The sequence below is a fragment of the Scatophagus argus genome, chromosome 4 (genome assembly GCF_020382885.2).
Source record: "Scatophagus argus isolate fScaArg1 chromosome 4, fScaArg1.pri, whole genome shotgun sequence".
Lineage (NCBI taxonomy): Eukaryota > Metazoa > Chordata > Actinopteri > Scatophagidae > Scatophagus > Scatophagus argus.
The window spans coordinates 12,157,863-12,181,386 of NC_058496.1; the positions used below are offsets into that span (position 1 = coordinate 12,157,863).

The 23,524-nt window shown below is 42.0% G+C and overlaps 1 protein-coding gene across 2 annotated transcripts in view; it reads right to left on the reverse strand.

Moving 5' to 3' along the window:
• The window catches only part of efna5b (ephrin-A5b), a 93,731-nt gene extending 70,574 nt beyond the window's left edge, over positions 1–23,157 (reverse strand). The window contains exon 1 of one of the 2 annotated variants that reach the window (XM_046387746.1): positions 21,878–23,157. In XM_046387746.1, the coding sequence (XP_046243702.1) occupies positions 21,878–22,002 (125 nt within the window). In that variant the 5' untranslated portion in view covers positions 22,003–23,157. The remainder of the gene's footprint in view (positions 1–21,877) is intronic. The other variant, XM_046387745.1, reaches the window with a different exon arrangement.
• Positions 23,158–23,524: the final 367 nt, after the last annotated feature.

The following is a 23,524-nucleotide window of genomic DNA, read 5'->3' on the forward strand; positions in this document are numbered from 1 at the left end:
AGAGAGTCTGGCATGAGTGACCTTGAGGGAGGATTTGGTGAGTGTGTGCGGTGGGAATGCTGAGAGAAACAAAGTGGGCCATGCTGGCATCATAGGCCACTCAGGCAGTGACACACACACACCCACACTCACGTGCACAGAACAAACAGTGTTAGCTGTGGTAACATTAATGTGTCCTCTTTCATAGATGATTACTCCCAGCAGGAGAGGGGGGCATCTCTTTAATGACAGTCTTTCACACCCAAAAAAGTCCCGCTAGACATGAGGGAGGGAACAAGGGAGATATTTAAGGAGGAAAGAAAGCAAGAGCTGAGGATAAAGGACACGTGGAGAGAGGAAACGCACGAAAGAGTGAGGGAGAAGGATAAACCGAGGAAAGAAAAAGACGGAGGGTGAATGAAAGGAGAGAATAAACAAGATTATGTAAAATAAAATAAAAAAACTGAAGATTAAACAAGTGAAAAGGTGAAGGTGGCAAGAGGTTTGCAGAAAGAAAAGGAGTAAATAATGCGGGTAGGTGAAGACTGCAACAGATGAGTAAGATGTGTGTAATGTTGGCTTTGTATGTGTGTGTGTGCGCACAAGAGGGCTATGTGTTTGTCAAGTGCCAGCCAACAGATGGTGTCTAACCCCCCCCCTCCCCTCCTCACAGGGCACAGCGGGAGCTAAGGACCCCAAGTGGTGCTCACAGAGTCATCAACCACCAGTGGACTTGCTCTATAAAACACAGAAACACTCATGACCCGTGCATTCAGACATGCAAAAACACTGATTTATGTATTTAAACACTCACTCATCAATGTACAGTATGACTGTATAGGCAAGACAATGGGTCATCAGCCAAAAAAATACAAAAGTCATGTTTTCTTTGCTTCCTGTGTTATGTAGCTATGCAAAGGTTGGGTTTTATTTGCATATGTTTTTAGATATAAGTCAATGATATTTCTAGCTCTAACCAAATACAGTGAGTGTGAACTGAATAATAATAAATGAATAATTGATCATTAACAGAATTCAATGTCAACATTTTTGCATTGGAACTATTTTTGGGGGGGAAATTGTGCCTATGAACTGTTGATGGATTTATCTGGATTATCTTTAGCAGCGTTGTTGAAATTCTTTCAAGGTAATTTTCAAAAAAGGATATCTCACAACATCTAAAATGAAAACTTTCTGCATGACTAGATACACCTGGAGGTAAATGAGAAAAAAAAAATGCTTTTCTTAAATGTGGGTGAACTGAGCCTTTTAAGTTTGAGGTTAATTCACTTTCCCACTAAGTTAATTCCAGGGGTGAATTTCCCTTAGTATCAAATCACTAAAAAATATTTCATGATTAAATGGCTGTCGTATCCAATCTGTCACGTTTTTTCTTTTTTTTTTCAGGGCAAATTACACTGAATGAGCAGGTAAGAGGAACACTCGGCGCTAAACACCGGCTGTCGAATCTGCGACTCCTCTGTTTTAGCACCATCTCTCTAACTGCAAGGCCACCCTGTGTGCCCTCATGAAATAACTGAGAGAATGCAGTTACAGCACACAGTTTGGTTTAATACAGCAGAAACTGGCTTAACCTTAGCCATGTACACCCCACCCCACCCCAAACACACACAGCATAATGTCTACGTGGCTTGGTGTCTGTCTGGCGTGTAGCCCCCAGTGCTGATGCTGCTGTGACAGCTATCTGAATCAGCAAGATCCAACACTGACTGGCTGACTGGGGAAAGTACGGCCAAGCTGGAACCGAAGGTGAAGGTGTGCGCTCGTGTAAACATGTAAATGTGTGTCTGTGTTTGTACATCTATGCAACTGCACAGGCTGTGGGAGTGTGCAGCTATAATCTGTGATGTGTGCATGGAATGTGAAAATGAATGAAAAAAAATGGAGGGAGAAAATGAGAGAAGGAATAGGCAGGCATGTGGGATGAATTAGGCATTTCTGTTTAAAAAATGGAGGTCTTGAAGGCCTGATGAAAGCCTTGGCGTGAACAAAGAGGAACTGTTAGTCACACCGGCTCCCTTTGGGTTGTCCCGTCCTGCGACAAGCAGTGAATCAGAGGCCATTTACTCAGTAATACACAGAAATAATAGCATCCCCAATCAGAAGCTATTCTAATAGACCTCAATTACTCAGCAATATCACCCCGTCAATTTTGAAGTTATTTTTCCCTGAGCCAAGTGCCTAACGGGAGCCTATTGTATTCTTTGTCATGAATATCCAGAGGTTTCTGTAGAAATTGCAATAGTGCAGTAAAACTACAGGGAATGTAGCACTGCACTGTGATGAGTCTTAGTGCGTTCAATAGGCGTGTGTGTATTTAATTTTGTGTATTGACCATAGATATAGATGTATCCATCAGGAGCTTTTCGCTTGTCACTTACAGCTGATGTTTTAACAACATGATTCATGGTAAAAAGATACACACATTGCATGTTGTAATACAAAGTAAAGGTGACTCAATGAACAGAAAGGTGAATGAGTTTCTTGTCGCTTCAAAGGGTCCATTTCTCACAGATATGGGTCATTCTATCTCGTTTTTTTTCTTTACTGCCTTCCACCGGTGCCTTTTTTAAATTCAGTCCATATAACCGAGCACTTTACACTATTAAACCCTCCCTCACCCCGCCCCCACGGCAGCTCCCAGTGTCTGATCTAGAGACACAGGTCATTTGTCATCAAAGAGGGGAGCTCAAGGAAACAGTGAGCGCAGCATGGGAGCTCCACACTGGGCCTGACAGCTCTCACTGCTGCTCTACAGAATCGCTGAACATAGTCAAGCAGTCAAGTAGGGAGGCATGGATGGAGAAGTAGTGTCAGTGTGTTTCCGACTGTGTGTCAGTCCTTCTCCCTGGGTGTGTGTGTGTGTGTGTGTGTGTGTGTTTGGGCTTACATGTGCTCGCCTGTTTCCTCTCAAGACAAAGCTTGACTGGGGACAAAGAGAAGGTTAAAGCTGAGACAACTACAGGCAGAGTCAGCTCTGCATATATAGTGTAATCTACACACACGCAAAAACGCAGACTGAAATGCAGGTATGCGCACATACCCTGTCCACACGGGATAAAGGGTTATAATGGTTAAAAATGCATGTTCGCTTTCACTGACCCCATAAGCACTGATATGACTTTCATTACTTAGACGCCCACACATGCGCACACACACAAAACACACCCACATACATGCATTCAGACTCTCATTAGAAGCCATCCCGACGAGGAGGAGGAAGAAGAGGAGGAGGAGGAGGAAGAGGCAAAGATGAGAAGAGGCACACTGTAAATGCATTCTCTGCCTCTTAACTTTCTCACCTTTCTGCATTATATCTTAGCTTCTCTGAGAGGAGAGCTAGTAAGGAAGGAGAGGAGGTACATTAAGTGAATAAAATAATCAAGACAGGATAAAGAAGGTGGGAGTGGAGAGTGGACAGACTGGACAAAGGGGGTTGAGCAAAGACACAGGGACAAGCAGAGTAAATGAAAAGAAAAAAATAAAACAAGAAGAGCAAGAGGACGCTGACTTAAGCACAGAAGACCCCTGCTGTGACACTGTTATAGTGTGTGCTTGTATTTTATCCCAGTGTACATGCAGATACTGTATTGATTTGGGCTGCAAGGGGCAGGCGATGGAAGAGGGGTATTAAATAAAAGAAAGGGGGAAGAAAAGATGAGAAAATCAATTTTCTCTGCTTTAATGCCAGGCAGCCCTCTGTAAAAGTGGAGAGGAAAAAGAAACAGTGGAAGGAGAGGGAGAGAAGGGGGGGGGGGGGGGGGGGGAGAAATAAAATAAAGAAGTGTTGGTCAGCAAGCCAAGCTGGTTCATTTGAGCCAGGCAGTTTAGTGCATGTACTTTCTCCGCACCCCTGCCTCAGACCACACTCCACGCTCCTTTTGTCGCTGGATGCTCCGGTCAGCACATTCTGCCTCTTTGTCTGCAGAACCTTCACCCTTCTCTCTGTTGTCAATAACTGTATTGCTACCAAGGGTGGGTGGAAAGACACTGACTTGGATGCACGCACACACACACACACACATATTAAAACAAACACACAAACAGCACAGCAGTAGGCGTGGATACAGACAGGTGCACGATGTGCACAACACAGCCCACGCGTAATGTTTTTCTACATGTGTGTATGTGAAGGTATAGTATATCTACAAGCTGTGTGTAGTTCAAAACCTTGCGTGACAAGAATCACCCAGAGAGATTTCTTTTTTTTTTTTTCCTGTGGGCCCAGCACGTGACCCAGCCTACTCCAGCCTACACTGACAGAGTAAGCCAGACATCGACCACTTATCTACCGGCTGCCACCCTCCTCCTACTACCCACGCCCTCCTCCACCCTCCGCCGAAACCCCATCAACGACACAGGACTAGGCAAGCGTGAGAGAAGGGCTGGTGATAGACATGAAATGTGGCACGAAATGCAGAAACAGAGCCCCTCAGACACACATAGAGTCGAGCACACAGGCGTCTCAGCCTTCCAGTCAAGCCTACAGTGTGGTTAACTTCTGGCATGCCATGCAGCACCAGAGGCAGCTGTTCTTAAGAGAGACGCCATGATTGGATGGAGAAAAAAAAATCTTCCTGGTGTCAAAGCCGAGAGAACTATTTTATTTATGTCTATATGTATGTTCATAATAGCACACAAACTAATTAAATTAAAATCCCTTTTGTGCATGGTAATACAGTGTGATCTTGTCTGAATAGTAGCTTGGAATAAAATGAGCATATCTGCAATTTAATCTCTGGAGCTTTTTGAAAGGATAAATATTTTATATGGTGTAATTTAAATGATGCTTTAAAGCAAGTTTCAACCCAATTTTAAAATTCAATTTTTAAATCAGTTCGACATGCAATATTCTCTAGCCAGATGGCTAATATAATAACAGGAAAATTACATCTTTATGTCTGTGGGTGGCTTTGGATAACCTTTAAATCTGCAGTTCACATGTGATCTCCTGCTACTCTGAAACACGTCCCCTTGACCTTCCAATTAGAGCTCACTATCCAACAACGGCAACACACTAAATCTTCCCCAGGCTGCAGGTTTGGACACTGGTATAAAACAGCCCGCTATAAAATCATTACTAGGCTGTAAAACACTGGAAAATTCACAATTAAAAGACCAGAAGACACAGAAAAAACAAAGCCAGAAGGAGAGGAATTATTCCATGTCCAGATATGTGGAAGTAAAACATTTGCACAACAGACGCAATAACATGCAGTTCCACTGGGAGATCAGCATGAACAAAAGTAATGGTTTTCTCTATGGGCTTGAAGGGCATGAACAGCAGAAATGAAATTACCACTGAGATTTCAGCAGCTCATTCTAACAATAGAAATGTTTATACATAAATCCATACGATAAGCCATGGCAAGCAAATAATATTACATCAATCATAAATCAGTCGCCTTTTCTCAAATTCTCATACATCACAATATGCCCTGTTGGCAAATAGGCATACGGCTAATCTGAGCTTTAACGTGACATTTAATTAATTGGCTGTTTACGTAAAAACTGCACATGAAATAAATGCGTATCAAAAAGAAAATAGCTCATCCTCTATCAGCCATGTGGGTATTTAAGATACATACCAGTCATGGGCATTAGCAGTTCTTGATAGTAAACTAATTAGGTCCAGAAAATTGTGAGGGATCATCACAGCATTACAAAGGGAGGAATACATTTCTATGCCATTGCTGCTGTCTGTGAACAGATGAAGCCATACAGAATAATTGCACAGTTACATGTAAATACGCAAAGGCAAACCATTAGTGAAGCAATTAATGGTGGAATAGTAAGGCAACACATATAACTGCTGTACTATCTAATTAGTGATGCTGTAATAATCCCTTATATCATATTAATGGTGTTACATTAATGGTGATGGAGGGGCTGGGAGTGCGACGAGGAGGACTTGTTTCAGACTGCGTGTAAAAGGTCACAGAGAAATGACTTATCGGATGCAGTCTCATCACATTGGAGGCAGAAATCGTCAACTCAAATTAAAAGTGAAGCTGTAGTGCTTTGTAAGCTGAGTCTGCACGCAGATCTGAGACAGTCTCAGTCCACTGTGGGAGGAGGATTCCCTCAATTAACTTCACAGTGAGACAGAAAGGGGTCTAATCCATACCTGCTAGTGCCAATAGCATTCCAGTGCTGGCACACTGAGCCAAGCAGTAAATAAATAAGCATATGAGCTCAACTAGGCACGCTGGCCAATGTCCTAATGCAGGATGACCAGGAGTGTATTTCACCAGGCGCACCAGGACACGCTGTTTACTCAATATTTAATTGTTGATTGTTTAAGTTTTCTCTCTCTCTCTCTCTTTTTAACTTGGAGTATCTCAAAATTAATTATTTGCATATAAAAAAGAATAATTTCAAGAAAAAGCATTCTGGTACTTGTAATTTCTCTCCCAATAAGATAAAGGTGAGTCTCTTAAGATTTTAAACACTAGAAAAGAAAAGAACATCCATTCCAGAAGACTACTGCAAAAAACAGCTCAGTGCAGCCTTTAGGAAGAGAACAATAAAACAAATCAATGGTAATCTTGTAAATGCTGCAGTTTCACTTTGGAAAGGAGCATCTTAATCGGAAATAACTGGGTAAATCAGGATTAACAGGCCCTCTATCACTTATTGATCCACATTTATTACTTTTAAATGTGGGTAATAAGGGAGGAGTTTGGTACAATCTCTGTCTGCATCTTTATAGAATGGCTCCAGTAGGTGTATGGGCCTTAAGTGCACTCGTAAATTGGTTTTATGAGTTTCTGAGACATATTGCTGCTAATGTTTCCACTCGACGGCTTTATGGCCACATTGTAGCGACTCCGGTGAAAGATACTTTCTAATATATTGCAAAAGTGATGTTGACAAAATTTATATAGCTTGTACGTAGAGCTTTCGTTTCGATGATAACGACTTGTTTGGCACTGCAACTCTAGTGTATGAGTCTTTGTTTTAGGAAATAAAAAGAGGATCATATAATACCGAGAAGAAATACCTCATTCAGTTTAAGTCAAAATGAACGGACCGCTGTTTATTCATTTATTTGTGACCAGGCGTGATCAATATATTTGCATAAATGTAAATAACTGAAGTAATTGAGCAAATAATCTACTTCTGTTGCGATTAGAGAGAAAATGGTGAATTAATCAGCAGAATCTGGAAATGACCATTTTAAAAGCAGCATGTAATGTTAGTGTGACTGTGTGTGTGTGTGTGTGTGTGTGTGTGTGAGTGAGCATTAGTGCACACTCTGCACAAGTCCCTGTATTATTCTCCAGATGTTCTCTTTCACAGCTCCGTAAAAGACTACCAGTATTCAGCCGCCTTTCTATTTTCCGTCATCCCCATTCCTCCTGCTCACACCATCCGATCCCTCCATCAAAGCGGCCACTTTGCCAAACATGATCCCTGCCTGTTGTGTGTTGCTTTGGTTTCGAGAGGCGGATTAAACAGTTCCCACCAACTCTCTGATGTGGACCTTATCTCAGGTTTCTCTTGACACTAGCAGTGCTGTGGTGTTATTAGAAGCTAAAGGGCTTTGTTATGGAACACAAAAGGCAGAGCTAGGCAGCAGTTAGTAAGGCTTTGTTAAGGGTCAGAGAGGTGTTAAATAGACTACACCTGGGGCTGTGTTAACACCTTCACCTGAGACATTCAAACTTCCATGGAAGGTTGTTCCATTCAACTGAGGTAGCTCAACAGAGATGACTGAATGGGAAAGGTGGGGGTGGTGGTGGTGATCGGGGACAGACAAAAATCATTTCTGACAGAAATATCAAACCTTATAAATATCTAGCAGAAATAGAAAATAATGTAGGAATAAATTCTTTGGGGAATTAAATAAAGATGAAGATATGCAGTGACGGGTTAATGAAAATAAAATGCGAGACAGACAGTATTTTTCCTGTTTCTTAGAGTGGAGTATTTTTATTTTCAAAAGGTCATCTTATTCAATATCTCAGTAGATGGCCTCTCTTTACTATTGGAACAGAGCCAATCACTGCTCCTCTCTGGAGGTTGCTGTTTATTGATTATTGTATCGCATGGTTGTAATGTGATGTCAATGCCTCTCTTACCTGCTTAAGCAAGCAACTAGTGAAAAAAAAAAAATTCCTGGATTAGGTCCAAATGAAAGACCAAACCCATCAACTGTGTAGAGAACAGATCTGTTGTGATTACTCCTCCCCAATTATTAAAAAGACAAAAGTAAACTCTTTCATCCCTAAATCAAATTCGATTTGATTTCAGAAATGTATTTGCCCACAGAGAAGCCCCAGAGTAACTTTGGGGGGAGAAACAGGCCACATTCTGGGCCGGCTCAGTGTCAGGCCTTGTTACTCTGGATCCCCATCTCCTCTCCCTCCCACCTCCTTTTATCCCCCCTCTTATCCCCCCACTCCCCCTTTCAAACTAGTCTGGCTGGCCTACACACGCGATCCTCACGCTAGCTGGGCCTAAGCCCCGTAAAGGCTAACACAAGCTCAGTGTAAAAACTCCTATAGGGGCCCACCTCCATCCCTCTATCCCCCTCACTGCCCCACCAATCCCACTGTTCCCTTGTGCTGCCTGACTACACTTTCGCTTCGCATTACTTCTGCTATTCTAACTTTTCCACTTCTGAGCACTATCAATTATGCACTAGAATAACATTGGGGCCAGGCTTGGCAGCAGGACATAAAGGCCGATTATGAGTGTGAATAATTCAGCCATCTTCGTGCCATGTTCCTCTTACCAGTGATACAGGCAGGATGGCTTCGCTGCTAATGTACAACGGCAGACACAATCTAACCTGGCCTTAATGTAAGGACAGCTCTCCTCCTGTCCCTGAGATAGGCGAGGATGCAGCACTGAGAGGACATAAAAAGTGCGGCTGTGCTGCATTATTAAAGTAGCTGTGAACCTGATGTTGCTCAAAGATTGACAAGTCTGACACTGGCACAGACCTGACGGCTGACACCTGTCAGTCAGTCAAGAAAAACACTGGGAATCCAGGGCCAATATTCAAACAAATTCACTACAATATTTATGTTATTTATGTATCTAACAACTTGATAAAGGTACAAATAAGTTATTTTAAAAAAAAAGAAAAAGAAAAAAGAAAGCAAACTCACAAAGCAGAAAGTACCCGCCATCATCAGGAATGTTTTTGGTTAAGGTCATATGAACCAAACAAGCAGACAACCTTCCATCACCTTCATGTTCACAACATGACTACCTTGATTTCATTTTTCATGAATTGCAAAGGTTCACAAGTACTACTTTTCTTAAAGATCACAAACAGTAATGAATATTTCATCACTCCACCCAAAGCCCAGCACGCACTCTCATCCAATACGAGAAATATGATGCATCTCTTTTCCCACAGGCTAATAGTCCACCTCATCTCTGTACCTCAAAACAAATAATACTACTAGAATATGTGCAAATTGTCAAGCACTGAGGTAAGTTTATATTTTCAACAGCTAAGACAGATTTTAGACAGGGAAAAGTTTCAAATCCATTAAATCTGAATCTAAATCTGGGAAAAATAGATATTAATGAATGTTTATTTGAAGAAATATAAACCGAACTGAAATTAGAGAGTAATTATTAAATGTTAAAAGAAATAGACAAAATTATGGTGAAATATGGGATTGTATAAAATTCATTAGAGGGCTTTTGCATCTAAAAAATATATAAAAATATAAAGTAAAATCAAAACTATTTATTCAATTAACTGAACAGCGACACAATTTTTCAAAATTCTCTGCACACAATTATTTTAATGTTTTCTAGTTGTTAAAAGTTACAGTTAAACATTTTTTAATAATATTGTGATTGCTAATTAATATGAAGTTTATTTTTAATCTTAAATGTGTCCAGAAGAATTTTTTTAAATTGTGTCCTCAGTGGCAAAATGTTAACAACAAATTCTGAAAGTGAATTTTTGAACAAAATGCTATACACACACACACACACATGCACATGTACACACAGCAGGGGCCAGGCCAAACACTATGTTTCTGAAAAGAAAGCCCCTTCCCTCCCTTTTATTTGTGCTTCCGTTTGCCATGCACGCTCTAATCCTGGCTGGAATGTCTCCGGTCGCCGAGTCCCGAGGAACAGAACAGCAGGTGAAACTGAACTCTCTGAGGACTCGTCCCGCCTCACAGCTACTCCAGTAGTTCTAATGTAGAGCTCAACCAGACCCTCTGTTACACAAGAGCCCAAATGTAGGGGCAAGCTATTATTTTATGGGTTTTTTCCTCTGAGGCAGGAATGTGTTAGTCATGGTATGGAAAAAAAAAACTGTACTAAGATTACAAAAAAAAAACTCCAGTGTAATTTGCAAACAAACTGCGTCTGTCTTCGTTGTTCCTGTCCTAAATGATCCCTGACTGGTGAATTATGGACAGAGTATTGCAGATTATGGATTATTTAATTTGCTTAGCCGATTTTCCTTGCTGAGTAGCTTTAATCACTGTTTCCTAATTAATCCAATTTTCAGAATTTCAAATAAAGAACTTCAAATTCGAACATTGGAGCCATCTTTGTGTCTTATGTCTGGCTGGTGCTACATTTTTTTTGGTTGGGCCGCCATTTTTCATCACTCACACACACACACACACACACACAAAGAGACACACACAATCACACATGTCTCTCTGTGTTGGGGTTCGGAAGAGCTTAAGTAGAAGTGGGGAGGGGGCCGGGGTAGTCCATGTTTTTAAAAAAGATTAAAAGAAAAGAAAAACAGACAGAAAAACAGGGGTAAAGACCGTAGGCAACTGTCAGTCAAGTCCTGCAGCCACAACACTGAGCCTAATGCTGACAGTGGGCATGCTGGGTCACCTCAGCATGAGTCCTGCAAGACCAGTACAGTTAAAGATTTGGTGATCCTCAAGACAGGATAGAAGAAGTGAGGGAGGACAGCAAAAAAAAAAAGGAAAGCAAGGACAATATGTCATCAGGAGCAAATAAAAAAAAAAAACAAGCGAGAGGAAACAGATTGGTCTATATTCCTGGGATACTTAGCGGGATAAGGAACAGAGGGCATGAACTGAGTGGGGGGATTAGGACAAAGGAGGGAGTTATTGAGGAAAAGATGTGATGATGGTCAATTCCACAGATGCGATAAGTTCTACCCTTAGCAAGCCAAGAACCACATCAAAACCATGAAACCATCATCATCACCTCGAGTGTCTCAAGGTGATGTTTTGGCTTTCAAACATCAACAGTGAGATTAAGTACATTAAAAACTTTTGTATGCATGACTATGCTGAGGAAAGAAAAAACACACACACTCTTTTGGATGTTACCATAGGCAGTGCTCATCACCTCTGTTTATCCAGAGGGCTTAGGCCACTTTGGGGACTCCCCTTAAGTCTCACTTATCTCATTAGACCCTTAAAACTGATTAATATGAATGCCAGCAGAGGCCAGCTCGAGGCTTTCTTAAGAAAGAAGGGAAGGAGGAAAAGAGAAGAGAAGGATGGGGGGGATTTTAGAGGAAGGGGGTTTTTGTGTCTCCGGACAATGAGCTGATGGCTTTTTAAGCTTCTCAGTGGCTCTGGGTTAATACCCAGGGCTGCAGTCATGGGATAGGCCGCGGTTCAAAAGCTGCTGCACTCTAAGGCTCGCTGCTCGCTGATTTAGAGGAAGAAAATAAACAAGCAGAATAAATACCACATCTCCTGCAACTTGAACCTCACTAAAGAAATAATGAACTGCCTTTCCAAACCAGAGTGGTGTGTGCTGTGTGTGTGTTTGTGTATGCGTGTCTCGTGTTTGTCGGTCAATGTTCTTTGGGGTGTCATATCTGGTTATGTGGGATAATGTTCGGAGTAAGCCAGACCAGTCAAAGCTGGGCTCAGATGAGAGGAGAGGGTGAAGATGGGATTTATCACACATTCCGGGGATCAATCGCTTTTCCCCTTCAGGAGGAAAAAAAAACAACATACTGAGTAGAGTTTCACACAGGAATACCAGACACCACACATAAACAAAGACTGAGATGCACACGCACACCAACATACAATACAGCTTCACAAAATAGGAAAACTATCAAGCAGCTCTCAGAGGAGCAGGCTCAGAGAATTGGGTCAAGAATAGTGCTGTGCTCTGCTATAGTAAAGGGTGTGTGTTTCTGCTGCTTCATTAAAGTGGGTCTCGAAGCAGAGGTCGGCTCAGGATAACCAAGCATGCACGCACACACACTTGCGTGCAAAAAAAAACATGCTCTTGTGTTTGTGCATGAGTTTCCAGCAAAAAACGGACACCAACAAACACAACAACCATCCCTCGATTCAACATTCAGTTCTGTGTCATACATTTTTAAACATGGTTTATTATCTGTTTGATTCCAGGCTCTTCTTAGAGATCAGACAAGCATCTGTTGCCTAATAAAAGGCCTGGAGATGTAAGAGTAGATGTGAAAATGATCTGTTCATGCCAAAGTTGCAGTCGCTGACGTTTAATTTAGCTGAATTTAAATTTTGACTTAGACTTTTTAATATACAGTATGATAGATCTGATTTAATTTCTTTTTCTTTCTTTTTTTTTGTCAAAATCCCATTTAGTCTTATTAGACCCCAAGCCTTCACACTTGATGCAGCCACAGAGACAAGTTGAGTCAAAGACAAATACAAAGAGCTCTGTTACAAAATTAGATATCCACCATTTGGATTACAATAATGCATAATTATACACATTATTTGCCACAATGGAAGGAATGCATCATTTCATGACCTTGACTTGCAAAGCAGATCTACTTCTGAGGACAAAAACATCTTGTACCTTGTACCAATTTGCCTCCACAGCAGATATGAAACATTTTGGAATGAAACCCTCCATTAAGCCACTACATTACACACACCCTGGTATTTTGACTGTGATACATACATTTTAACAGAAAATGCACTTTCAAGGGCATAGTGTGCAGTGTGTCGCAGCAGTTAAGGGTAAGATGCAACTTAGTAACACAGCTCCACCCACCCACCCCATCCCAAAAACACAACCCTGTGTGGTGGAGTCTTCAGTGACAGAGGAAACAAAGCAGGGGTCTAAACCTGAGCAGGCTTAATCCTTTCTCTGTAGAAAATAGCCCCAGTGTCAATAAACCCGGACCGCAAAGACGACACCTCCTCAGGGTGAAGACCCAGAGTCCGTCCCTAAGAGAACCACCACCAAGCAACCAACCAGCCACGGTCACAAACAGGGAGACAGACAGAGAGCCAGCAAGCCACATGCATCTTTAAACCCTGGCAAGGGCAGACAAGGGGGGGTTGATGAGCTGGATGGTGTGGAGGGAGGCAGATGAGAGAGTGAGAGGATGGATAAGGCTAGTTGCAAATGAGGGAAACTGCCACCTCTTCTTTTCTACACACTGTGTCACCCCTGGCTGCTACATGCCTCTCTCCTTGTGTCTGGCGCTTGCATGATACTCCTCCTCTCCTCCCTTTTTTCTGTCCAAAAGCGTACTACGTCTTCAGCTGTGCACTCTCCCTTTCCCCTCGCCATTCACACCATTCTCCCTCACTCCTCTCCTTTGCCCTCCCTTTTTTCCTCCCTCCATTTAAAGCGCAAGCATTACTTTCAGCCCTGGCTATGTGGAGTGGACAGAGAGAGCAGAACAATGGCTGCCTTTCAGTCTCACAACCCAGCATTGGAGGGGGACGACTGGCTGCTAGTATTTTTCTCTACTGTCAATTTAAACAGGCTAATGCAGCTAGCTTATTATTGGCACGTCTCGCCACAACGGTAGACTAAGCAAAGTGAAAGCGACTTTGTTTAATTGTTTGTTTGTTTATATTTATGTCAGTGGAAAATTGTCACAGCAGTAGGGAATTTACAAAGAGTTGTTCATATTTTTTTTTTAAAAAAAAGGCCAGAGGATCAATTAGTCCTTTCAGCCAAATTCACTTCACTTTTTCATGACTGCACCAGTGCAAACAACACCAATGACATGAAAACATGAGAAGCCGCGTAAGCAATCCGAAGATACTTAGTCATAATTTTTAGCTAAAAGTTGCGCTTCGTAAAATTTGGAGATACAAAATTTTGGCAATAAATTAAGTGCATTGTCTGAAAAAAAAAAAAAAAAAAAAAAAAAGGAAAAGCAGACCACACGAATGTACAGTCCCTATGTGTGTTTCTCACTCTGACTGTGAAGACGCATTACATCATGAGTCATTTACAACTGGCTACAACCCATCAATTAGGTCTTTATTCACAAGCTGGAGATGTGTTCTCTTCTGGGATCTATTCTCCACACTGCTACCCAGCTAGAAAAACATTCATTCACTCCCCCGCAGCCCCCCAAGTTAAATAAGGAAAACGGCAGCGTAAGGTCCGAAGCCAGTCTACCATGAAAGGAATTATCTGTGGAAAATGTCTCTGGCAAAAAACCGAACAGTCTCAATCGTTCCCGTCACATTTTCCAGTTGAACACATGGTGACAGAAAAAAGAAAAAAAAAATGAAGCCCATCAGTTGTTTTGGCCTTTACATACTGGTGTAGTTCCTGTAAATACAATGAGTTTGACAGTAAATGGGTTTAACGAGGTCAAATCAACCAAAGCAGAAAGAGCTGGTTTAAATCAAGCAATTCTGTGTAGCTTTCACTCCAACTGTACACTTGAAATGCTTTATGCTTAGAGAAGAGGGCACATAAGGCTATCAGACCTCTCTCAGTAGCGCCCCTTTCTGGACAGGGGTGATAGATCAACCAAGCGTTACTACAGTAACAGCTGCCTCTAAGCCTCCATCTTACAGAGGAGCAGAAGAAGGATATGGTAGCGCCATTTTCAGCCACAAACGAGGACTAATAGTACACAATAGCGAGATGCCAGGACTAGCATTTGGACCCTTAATGGCGCTGCAGCGGTCCTGTATTCCTGTTAATCACTCCTTTTTGGGGTCTTAAAATGAAACATAAGCTTTTCTGAGATGGGAGCCAAATTAACCCGACAGAATAGTTTTTCTTCTCTTTCTCTCTCTGCTACATTCATATTAACAACAAATCTGCACAGGTGTTCACAGTAAAAACACAACTTTGGACTGCCAGGTCTGTTCCCACAGTTCCCCTGAGGTAGCACAATGTAACTTAAGGAAAAATAAAGGTTGGGGGGGCGGGGGGGTGCACTTTGAAACTTTGAAATTTTGAGTGAACCTGAGACAACAAGAGCAGGAATAGAGAAGAAATTAGCTCCGGAACACATGCATCTGGTAGAAAGGCAACCAACTTGTAAAAAAGGCAACATTTTTATCATCCTGATGGCAGAATATAAGTCCCACGTCTAGCTTTTCACATGTGGGTGTTGCACTAGCTGGTTAATACTTTATTGTTTCCAAGTAGAGCTATAGGGAGCATTCCCCCGAAAGCTTTGGGTTGAATGAGGGCTAAAAGACAGATCGCTCAGCTGATAGCAGTGTTTCAGCACTCCATCTGACCTTGGAGTGATTACTCTGAAAACAAAAACCTGGACATTAAAACCCGGTTCCCTGGGCACGGGAGGGAAACGTGCAACTGAACTAACGCTGCCATTCAATATTGTTCATTTCTGTCATTAAGAGATCCCATCCACTCTTTGGTGGATAAGTTAACAGGCTGAATAAGATTTATCTTATTGTGAATAAATATTTCTTATGTTATGTTCAGGAAAATAAATCTCCCAAATGAAAGTCGAAACACAATTGTTCAAAAGGAGGCGCAAGTCATATTTTTAAAACATAAAATTTTGAAGCATACAAAACTCAACGTACCACTTTTTGAAGAAGAAAGTGTACGGATTTTAAATTGTTAAATAAGTAAAATAAATAAAAATCAATAATAAAAAAAATTGTGTAGAATAGAGAGAGATAGATATATGTGTGTGTGTGTGTGTATACATATGAAAAAAATTATGAAATAAATAATAAAAGTTGGTGATGTCTTTTACTGTCTTTATTTCAGTATATTAGCATATCCAAGACCACGGCCTGACCACCGGGCACCCCCAGCGACAGGGTTGCTTCTGTCCGTCGCATAGCAAGTCCACAAGGGTCACGGCCAAGAGTCCTCCCCCTCTTTCACTGCATGCTGAAGAACAGCTGCTCTGCCAAGCACATTGACTAAGCATTGACTACTGCCTGCTGGGCTCATTTTCTAGTTAATAGAAAAAAAAAATCTAATTTAAATGGAAAGTGCATTTACAGGTCTGGTGAGAAAACACAGAGTGCCATTTAAACCTAATAGAAGTATTACATTGCACAACACCATCATTACAGTTTTGATGATTTTCCGTCAGTTCTTGTGGTTATTTTTCTATATCTTCTGCCTCGCTCTCTTTGTGTCCCTGCAGTTCAGTTGGTGCTTGCCAATGCTACAGGCATAAAAGAATGACAGAGCAAAGGGTCATTAACGAGAACTAATCAGCCCTCAGACAGAGAGAGACGGAGGGAGAGAAGGAGAGCCAGAGCAGTGGAGGGAGTAAAACACAGCTCCGAGCGACTCAGTGGAAAAATGATAAGGGGGGACAGGAGAGAGTGGCATGGGGTCAGATATACCTACTTTAAAAATCAAAGGCAGTTTAAGCTTGATTTTAAAAATTACAGGTTTTCAGGATTTGAATTATAAATATAAGTCTGTGCTGTAATATAAAAATCGTCCTCACATCTGCTAGAGGCAGATGGGTGTATGTAACTTTGCACCTCTACGCATATGTGCCTTTGTTAGTGTACAGTCAGCATTTGCACTCAATCACATGCATATAAAGCACAGATTGACAAGATGTTTATTCATGTCCCACCAGTCTGTGTGACAGGTAATGAGAAGTCCAAGGGAGAAAGATGCAATTATTCTGGAATCTATGAGTCTGAAGCAGAAAAAACAAGCCTTATGTGAATCTATGGCTCACTTGGTACAATGCATGATATACTCTCACACACATGCGCTCTACAATGCAAAAACACTCAAAGACGAGCGGGACTACAACTAAAGATAGTTGTCTTTGACATCAGTGAGTCATCTACTGTATGTAAACCTCCGGTTACAGTACACTGTGAGAATAAAAAACACGAAGAAACACGTTGGAAAAATGCTTTCCAGGCTGATTGTTCAGCTACGAATTATGCAGCAAAATACAAATCACCTTGAGCAATTTGCATGACCACAACCGCATCAAACTGTTTATGTTAATAACACCCTCCACTTCAAGGAGAGTTCTAGTTACTAGTTTGTCATTCAAAGGCCAACTTTCTGCTTCGTTATTCTTCGCCGTCTGTGTGTGACCTCTCCCTGAGCTCCTCTCAGAGCGTGGCTGACCTCTGTGCGTCTTTCCCCACCATCAACCGTGGAGGGACTCCCGAAATATCTAATTGTATTCATTCATTTTCTGTGCCTGGCGAGAAGAGACAGAGAGAGAGAGAGAGAGAGAGAGAAAGGGAGAGCGTAGAGAGGCAACATGGGAGAAAGGCGAGGAGGGACATGGGGAAGAAGAAAGGGCCACGGGTGGGAGATAGGTAGGGAAGGGCCGTCTCTTCAGCATTACAGCAGAGACATCATTAGAGCCACTGTCTGTCACCTCATTAGAATAAATACTCACAAGCAAAGACAGAGCTGAGCTTCTTCAGCTTGGAAAAAAAACCTGAAATACAGAGAGAAATGTCCCTGTATTTTAAGCTATTTGATGCTGAAGGAACTCTCTGAGGACAGATAAAACTTCAAGATACCATACACTTCTCCAAACCTTTCCTCAAAATAACTGTCTGATGGGGAAAATGATAAATATGTAAATTAGGGTACCATGAGTAAAGCTGTATAAAAATCTAAACCAAGAGAAGTAAAAGAGAAAGTGTGTATGTGTGAAGAGGGAGACAGAAAGGCAAAGAAAAAGGAAGATATTCTGAAAGAATAAAACAGTTAGCAAGTTTCTGGCCTCATGCTGGAGTTGTCATACACAACGGCGCACTGAAGTCAAAAAAACAGCTTGGAAATCCCCTCAGCCCAGATACCCCAGATACCAACAACACAAACACCCAGCAGAAAAGACTGTGGCACCGCCAACGCAAATTACGATACACTTGACCAATACAAAATTCCCCACTAATCTACCAGTTGCTTACAAGTTTGATCACTGCAAAACAAAACAGAAGGTAAAAGAAGAAATTCTAACCTACAAAAACATTTCTGCCAACAAAAGGTTCCCTTCCAAGCAGAAAAAGTCCTTATCTCAGATTGCTCCTTCAATACCACTGGCACATCCAAGCCGTGAAAGTGTCTACACCAGTGTGTTTTGTCTATCAGTGACTCAAGCAACTGTGGAAGTGACTCCTTGAGTTTCTAGCCCTTTTGCTTATTTTTGTCTGTGTCTAGTTCACACTTTCTCCAATCATTTTGCAATGAATGTAACATGTCACGGTCCAACTTAATATTGACTTTCTCTTGGCTACTTTTAAAATACGAATTTTTGATGTTAAACTTCAAATTAATTGTAGTTAGACAGCCCCACAAAAGAAGAAGGTGAAGATTGTAAGTAGCAGTTCGTGTTTCCATGTAGAGGTTTTCATTTCTTTCTGTGCATTTCAGGTGATAAAGTAAGCAGAGCATAACGTACTGCACATGCTGATCCAACAAGGACACAGTGAATTAAAAACAAAACAGATTTTGTGACAAAACCAAACTGAAACTACAGCTTTAGTATGATGGATTATTTTGCTGAGGCAATTTTCAAGTCTGTCAAAGGTGCAGTTTCATATGGTGCAATAATGAATGGCAACAAAATGGCTTTTTCTGAAGGTAGTAAAACAAGAACTCGACGACTATGATCGGACAACAAATTCACAGTCAAGCTAAAAGGAAAAAACACAGAAATTATGCTTTAGGTTACCTGCTAACATTATTCATGACAAATTACATCATTTGTTTTAATTTATTTGCATCGTTAAAGTAACTGTAACTTTTGGCTCAAATGTGCCTTTTTGGGTGCATGGGGCGATCACACAGTAAATTCTCAGAGCAGCCGTACTTTTGGTGTGACCGTAAAGCCTCAGCACAAAAGCAGGCGCAGGCAAGATGAGTTACAGTGCAGCACCAGCTTTCTACAGTAATGCATGAAGAAAGGGACTCAATATTTATTAACTGAGTCATCAATAAGACAAGTTTGCTATCTCTCACTCTCTCTGTCTCCTCTCTGCAGTTACGTTACCTTTCTGGCTTCCTGCCTCAGCCCTGGAGGGGTAAGAGTCAAACAAACTCTATTTGGAGTAAGTAGAACAGAGTGACTGGTGTTAGCGGCATTACAGTTTCTGCAAAAACCTGTTTCCTTTCCTCGGGCAAGTCAGAGCTTCAGAAAAGGATTAGGCTAAGGAAGCTATCTTTCTTTACTTTTTAGATTTTACCTTGGACCCAAAGACAGCAAAAGAAGCAACATGCATGAAGCCAAGTGGATCACAAAGTTCTTGTTTTCTCCCTTCTCTCTTTCAGGGTTAGATTGTCAGATCAGAGATTAATTTCTTATTTTTTTCTAACTACGTTTTTCTTCTTCTTCTTCTTTTTCTCAGAAACAGAGAAAACTTGTCAGCCCATCTGGAAGATATCAAGTTATCTGAACGGCCAGACAAGTCAAAACTTTTTTGTTGAAAAAGAAAACGTACCGTCTAATGAGAGTAGTTCTATCAACGGCAGAAATCAAGATTCAACTAAAAACTGTGTTCGCCTCTGTTGAAGAAAGCAGTCCATAAATAAACAGCCGGGTTAGAGACCGAGACCACAACAGTCATGGTTTACGGTGTATCAGGCCGAGAATCTACACACCCCGACTAGACTGGCCCCGACTTCAGGAGAGGGCTTACAGTCAGCCCTCCGTTTGTACCCCTGACCACTAATTGCTTCAAGCAATAAATCATGTTTTCCAAAACTTCAAGCTGAATATAAATAGTTGTGCAACAAATTCAGCATGTGCTATTAATGGCTTTGTGTGCACTTGGAGGGTAAGCTGAGGATTTTATTCAACAAATACTAAGTGCTGTTGGCAGTTGAGTGAAAGATCTCTGTAAACTCCACCAGCAGTGTTTAGACTTAATAAGCCCTGGACAAGGCTGCACAGTCTAACTCCATGAGGGACTTTCAGTAGGAAACGCTGTCTCGACAAACATGTACACTGAACACCGAGGTTGACTTGAGGCTGTCCGAGCAGAGAGGGATTTGACTCGAAGACTGAGAAACTTTCTTTTAACTTTGCTGTCTTTCTCCGTTCTGCCCCAACTGTGTCAACAGCACATGAAGCCCTCACTCCTCCACTAACAGCGCTGCGCCTTAAGCTGAACGCACACTTTCATTAACATAAATGAAAAATGAAAAGCACACACTTGATAATATCTAAATTAAGTGCCTGAATATTTTTATTCAGAGACTTGAGGTCAGGACATGATCTGTGCCTCCGAACGTATGAATGAGCAGAGGTTTGTGTTCACCAATATGCAAATAAAGAGAGAACACAATATGTAAAGTTTCAATTAGGAAAATTTTGTCCATTTTAGAATGAGAAAGCTGCACTTTGTTAGGCAGAGTGAAAGTTTTCAAAAGTTTTGAATAGGAAAGTTTGTGGTTTCAGTTCAGTATAGCCATCACTACATTTGGTGGAATAAAAAAAACCCCACAGTTTAAGAAGAATTATACAACTGTGGGTTTGATGTTAAAGAATTTATCTGCACTGTTTTGGTTTAATTTTAACAAGTAATTTTATTTGGGGGTTTTTCACTAAAATCCTACAAAATGTCATGATCAATTTTCACTTAATTATTTTTAACGGTACAATAGTGCGCTTCATTTAAGAGCCAATTTGCCAACATTATAATGCCGCACAAACAACAAAATTTTGCCCAACTTTTCAAGGAAACGTTTAGTCGCGTAAAAAGTAATTGGATAATTGTTTTACAGAAAGATTAGTAGTGATAAACACTAACAGACCCTAAACTAAAGCAAACATAATACTGGTGCTTTAGCCTACCGTGCCTCTTTACTACTCTGAAAAGAGTTTGTCATTTTAATAATAATATTTTATCACAAGCACTCTTCAACTGTACTTTTCGATATGCAAAGGCCGTCGTATGCCCATAAATTGAATTATGGCAACAGTGCTGAATTTTGTGAAGGAGTGGTTATATATTGACAGATAAAACTGACTTCCCCGCTGCCTACAGTAACGCAATGTGAAGCCACTCGATAAATATCCTGAAGTCAGAAGCACATACGGCAGCAGTGCTTCTCACTGCGCAGCTTTTTCTGGCCTGTATGTGTTCCTCCAACTTTTCCGAAAGAAGGCAAAGAAGCTACGCAGTGTGGAGAACATGAATGGGCACATTTAATGGAATTGGTGCTTATTTTTTTGGTGTTTAGCCTAGTTGAGACTAGTCAGACACTGGTGTTAATGGGTCCACTGGGGTCGTGCAAACAACCAGCCTGAGTCCGCCCGACAGAGAAACAACACAAGATAATGACCCCAGGTTTTACAGCCTTTTCCAGCTCTGACTCTGTACCTGCAGCTGAATAATTCACACTGACACAGTGAATTTCTGCGTCTGTATAATACTGGTAAACCAATGCAACACAGACGATGAATGCTAAATCCAGGCCTTATTACGCACGGTTTTTAATCTATGGTTTCCTCTGAGGACGCGCTGTTAATGAAGAGCCACGTACTACTGGAAATAAGACACAGTAGTCTTTTACACTCCTGTTCTCACCCTCAGCTATAGTCTGTACCTACAGCTACTGGCATTATGCCCTCACTGCGGAGAATAATCACCGTTGTGGTCCAGCAAACCTGCAAACCCCGCGGTCCATGCAGATGCGTGGAGACGGAACATCGCCGACTCTCCGCGTTAAACCTTCCCGTCGTGGGGGCACTTACTTGGTGTTGGTCCGGTTCCAGAAGACGGCGTAGCGGTCGGCCACCACTTTGGAACTGGGCTCCTGGCTAAATACACACATCAACAGCAAAAGGCAGACGAAGAGGACCATTTCCATTTGCAGCATCACTACAGCGAAACTTCGGCACGTATTCCTCTTCAGCGTCGGGTCAGTCAGTCGAGTTGGGCGCTTCAACCGGGACAGGTGATGAGTCTCATTCACATGTGGTCGTGTGTTTCTGGCGCAGTTTGTGAATGCCGAACAGATACAAATGCGCACAACATAGAAAACACAAAGGGGTTTGCGTGAATGTAACCATTCGAGGGGACACTGGAGATGTCACTTGTTCAGGCTGACGGAAATCTGAAGTTAGAAAGCCAACGCGTCAACGCGGTTTTCTCTCGGGTGCAGGTCGAGCGTCCAGATGAATCATGCGCTTTATTTCATGTAGGATGTTAGCTCGGACAAATCCGTGGTGGGCTGACAAAAATATTTATCCCACTAATGCACAAACAGTGAGCTCAACACACACATACACAAATGCGCAGCACAACAGGCAGTGTCTTCTGTGGTGTGATAATGTTCTCCTTATGCAGGGAGCTACTGGATGTAGCCTGTGTCAGAGCAAATGACAACTGCTGAACACTTCTTCTTACACCAAACCCAGAGCGCAGGGGATTAGTCTGTCCAAGATGTGATGGAGAAAAGAGAGAGAGAGAGAGGGAGAGAGAGGCTCTATGTGTCCAATGACGCCGTGTGGCGCACGTCAGATGTCCATGTTCTCCAGGCAACTTTTTAAAGCCATACAGTCAGTAAGGCAGTTGCGGATGAATGGTAATGTCAGACTTTCGTCTCCAGCGTAAAAAAAGAGTTATCCTTTCTCTGCGATTTACCGGAGGTGTCACGGTCGAGGTGGGGAGGAGTCCTTCTCGTTGTGGGAGAGAGGACGGACAGCGTTGTGTTTGGTCATGCGCTTCTCTCCGCGGAGACGCTTGTTTATGTCCGCATCCCAAAGTGTCCTCTTCATATAAAAGCCATCGTTCGACGCGCAGATGTGAAAAAGATCTTGCGTTCTCCCATGTGTATGCCGTGTAGTCTTCCTCTATCTTGTGTTTGGGTTTGAAACGCCGGGACGCGCAGGAAGGTGAGGGCAAAGGCAGGCAGCTCCAGACGCCGACTGAGAGTGGGTTTGGTTACGCCGGAGCGGGGCACAGTCCCATTGGTTTGAAATTATTTGAATGGGCGTCACTCGAACAAAGCCATGCCCCTCCCCCGCCTAAAACCGAGCTAATTCAATTACGGAGAGGCAGAGGTAGAAAGAGACGGGGGGAAGAGGTGCACAGGACAGGGACCGCTCTCACACACACTGTCAGATCCGACGACGCTATTTAATTACATGCAAACGGACGCAGCGGAGCAAAGACGAGCACGGACTCCAGTCACTCCCTCTGTTTAATTCACCTCAATTAAAATGTGTTTTTCAGTAATAGGACACAGGTCTGTGTCAAGCTATTGTAGATTAGGTAAAATCCAAATATTAGTTCAGAAGAGAATATATAATAAATAAAGATGGATAATGCGGGGCTGTTCCACCTGCAGTGAAATTGTCCACTTTTTTCCTCCCAAAATTGCGAATCCAAAAGGAACT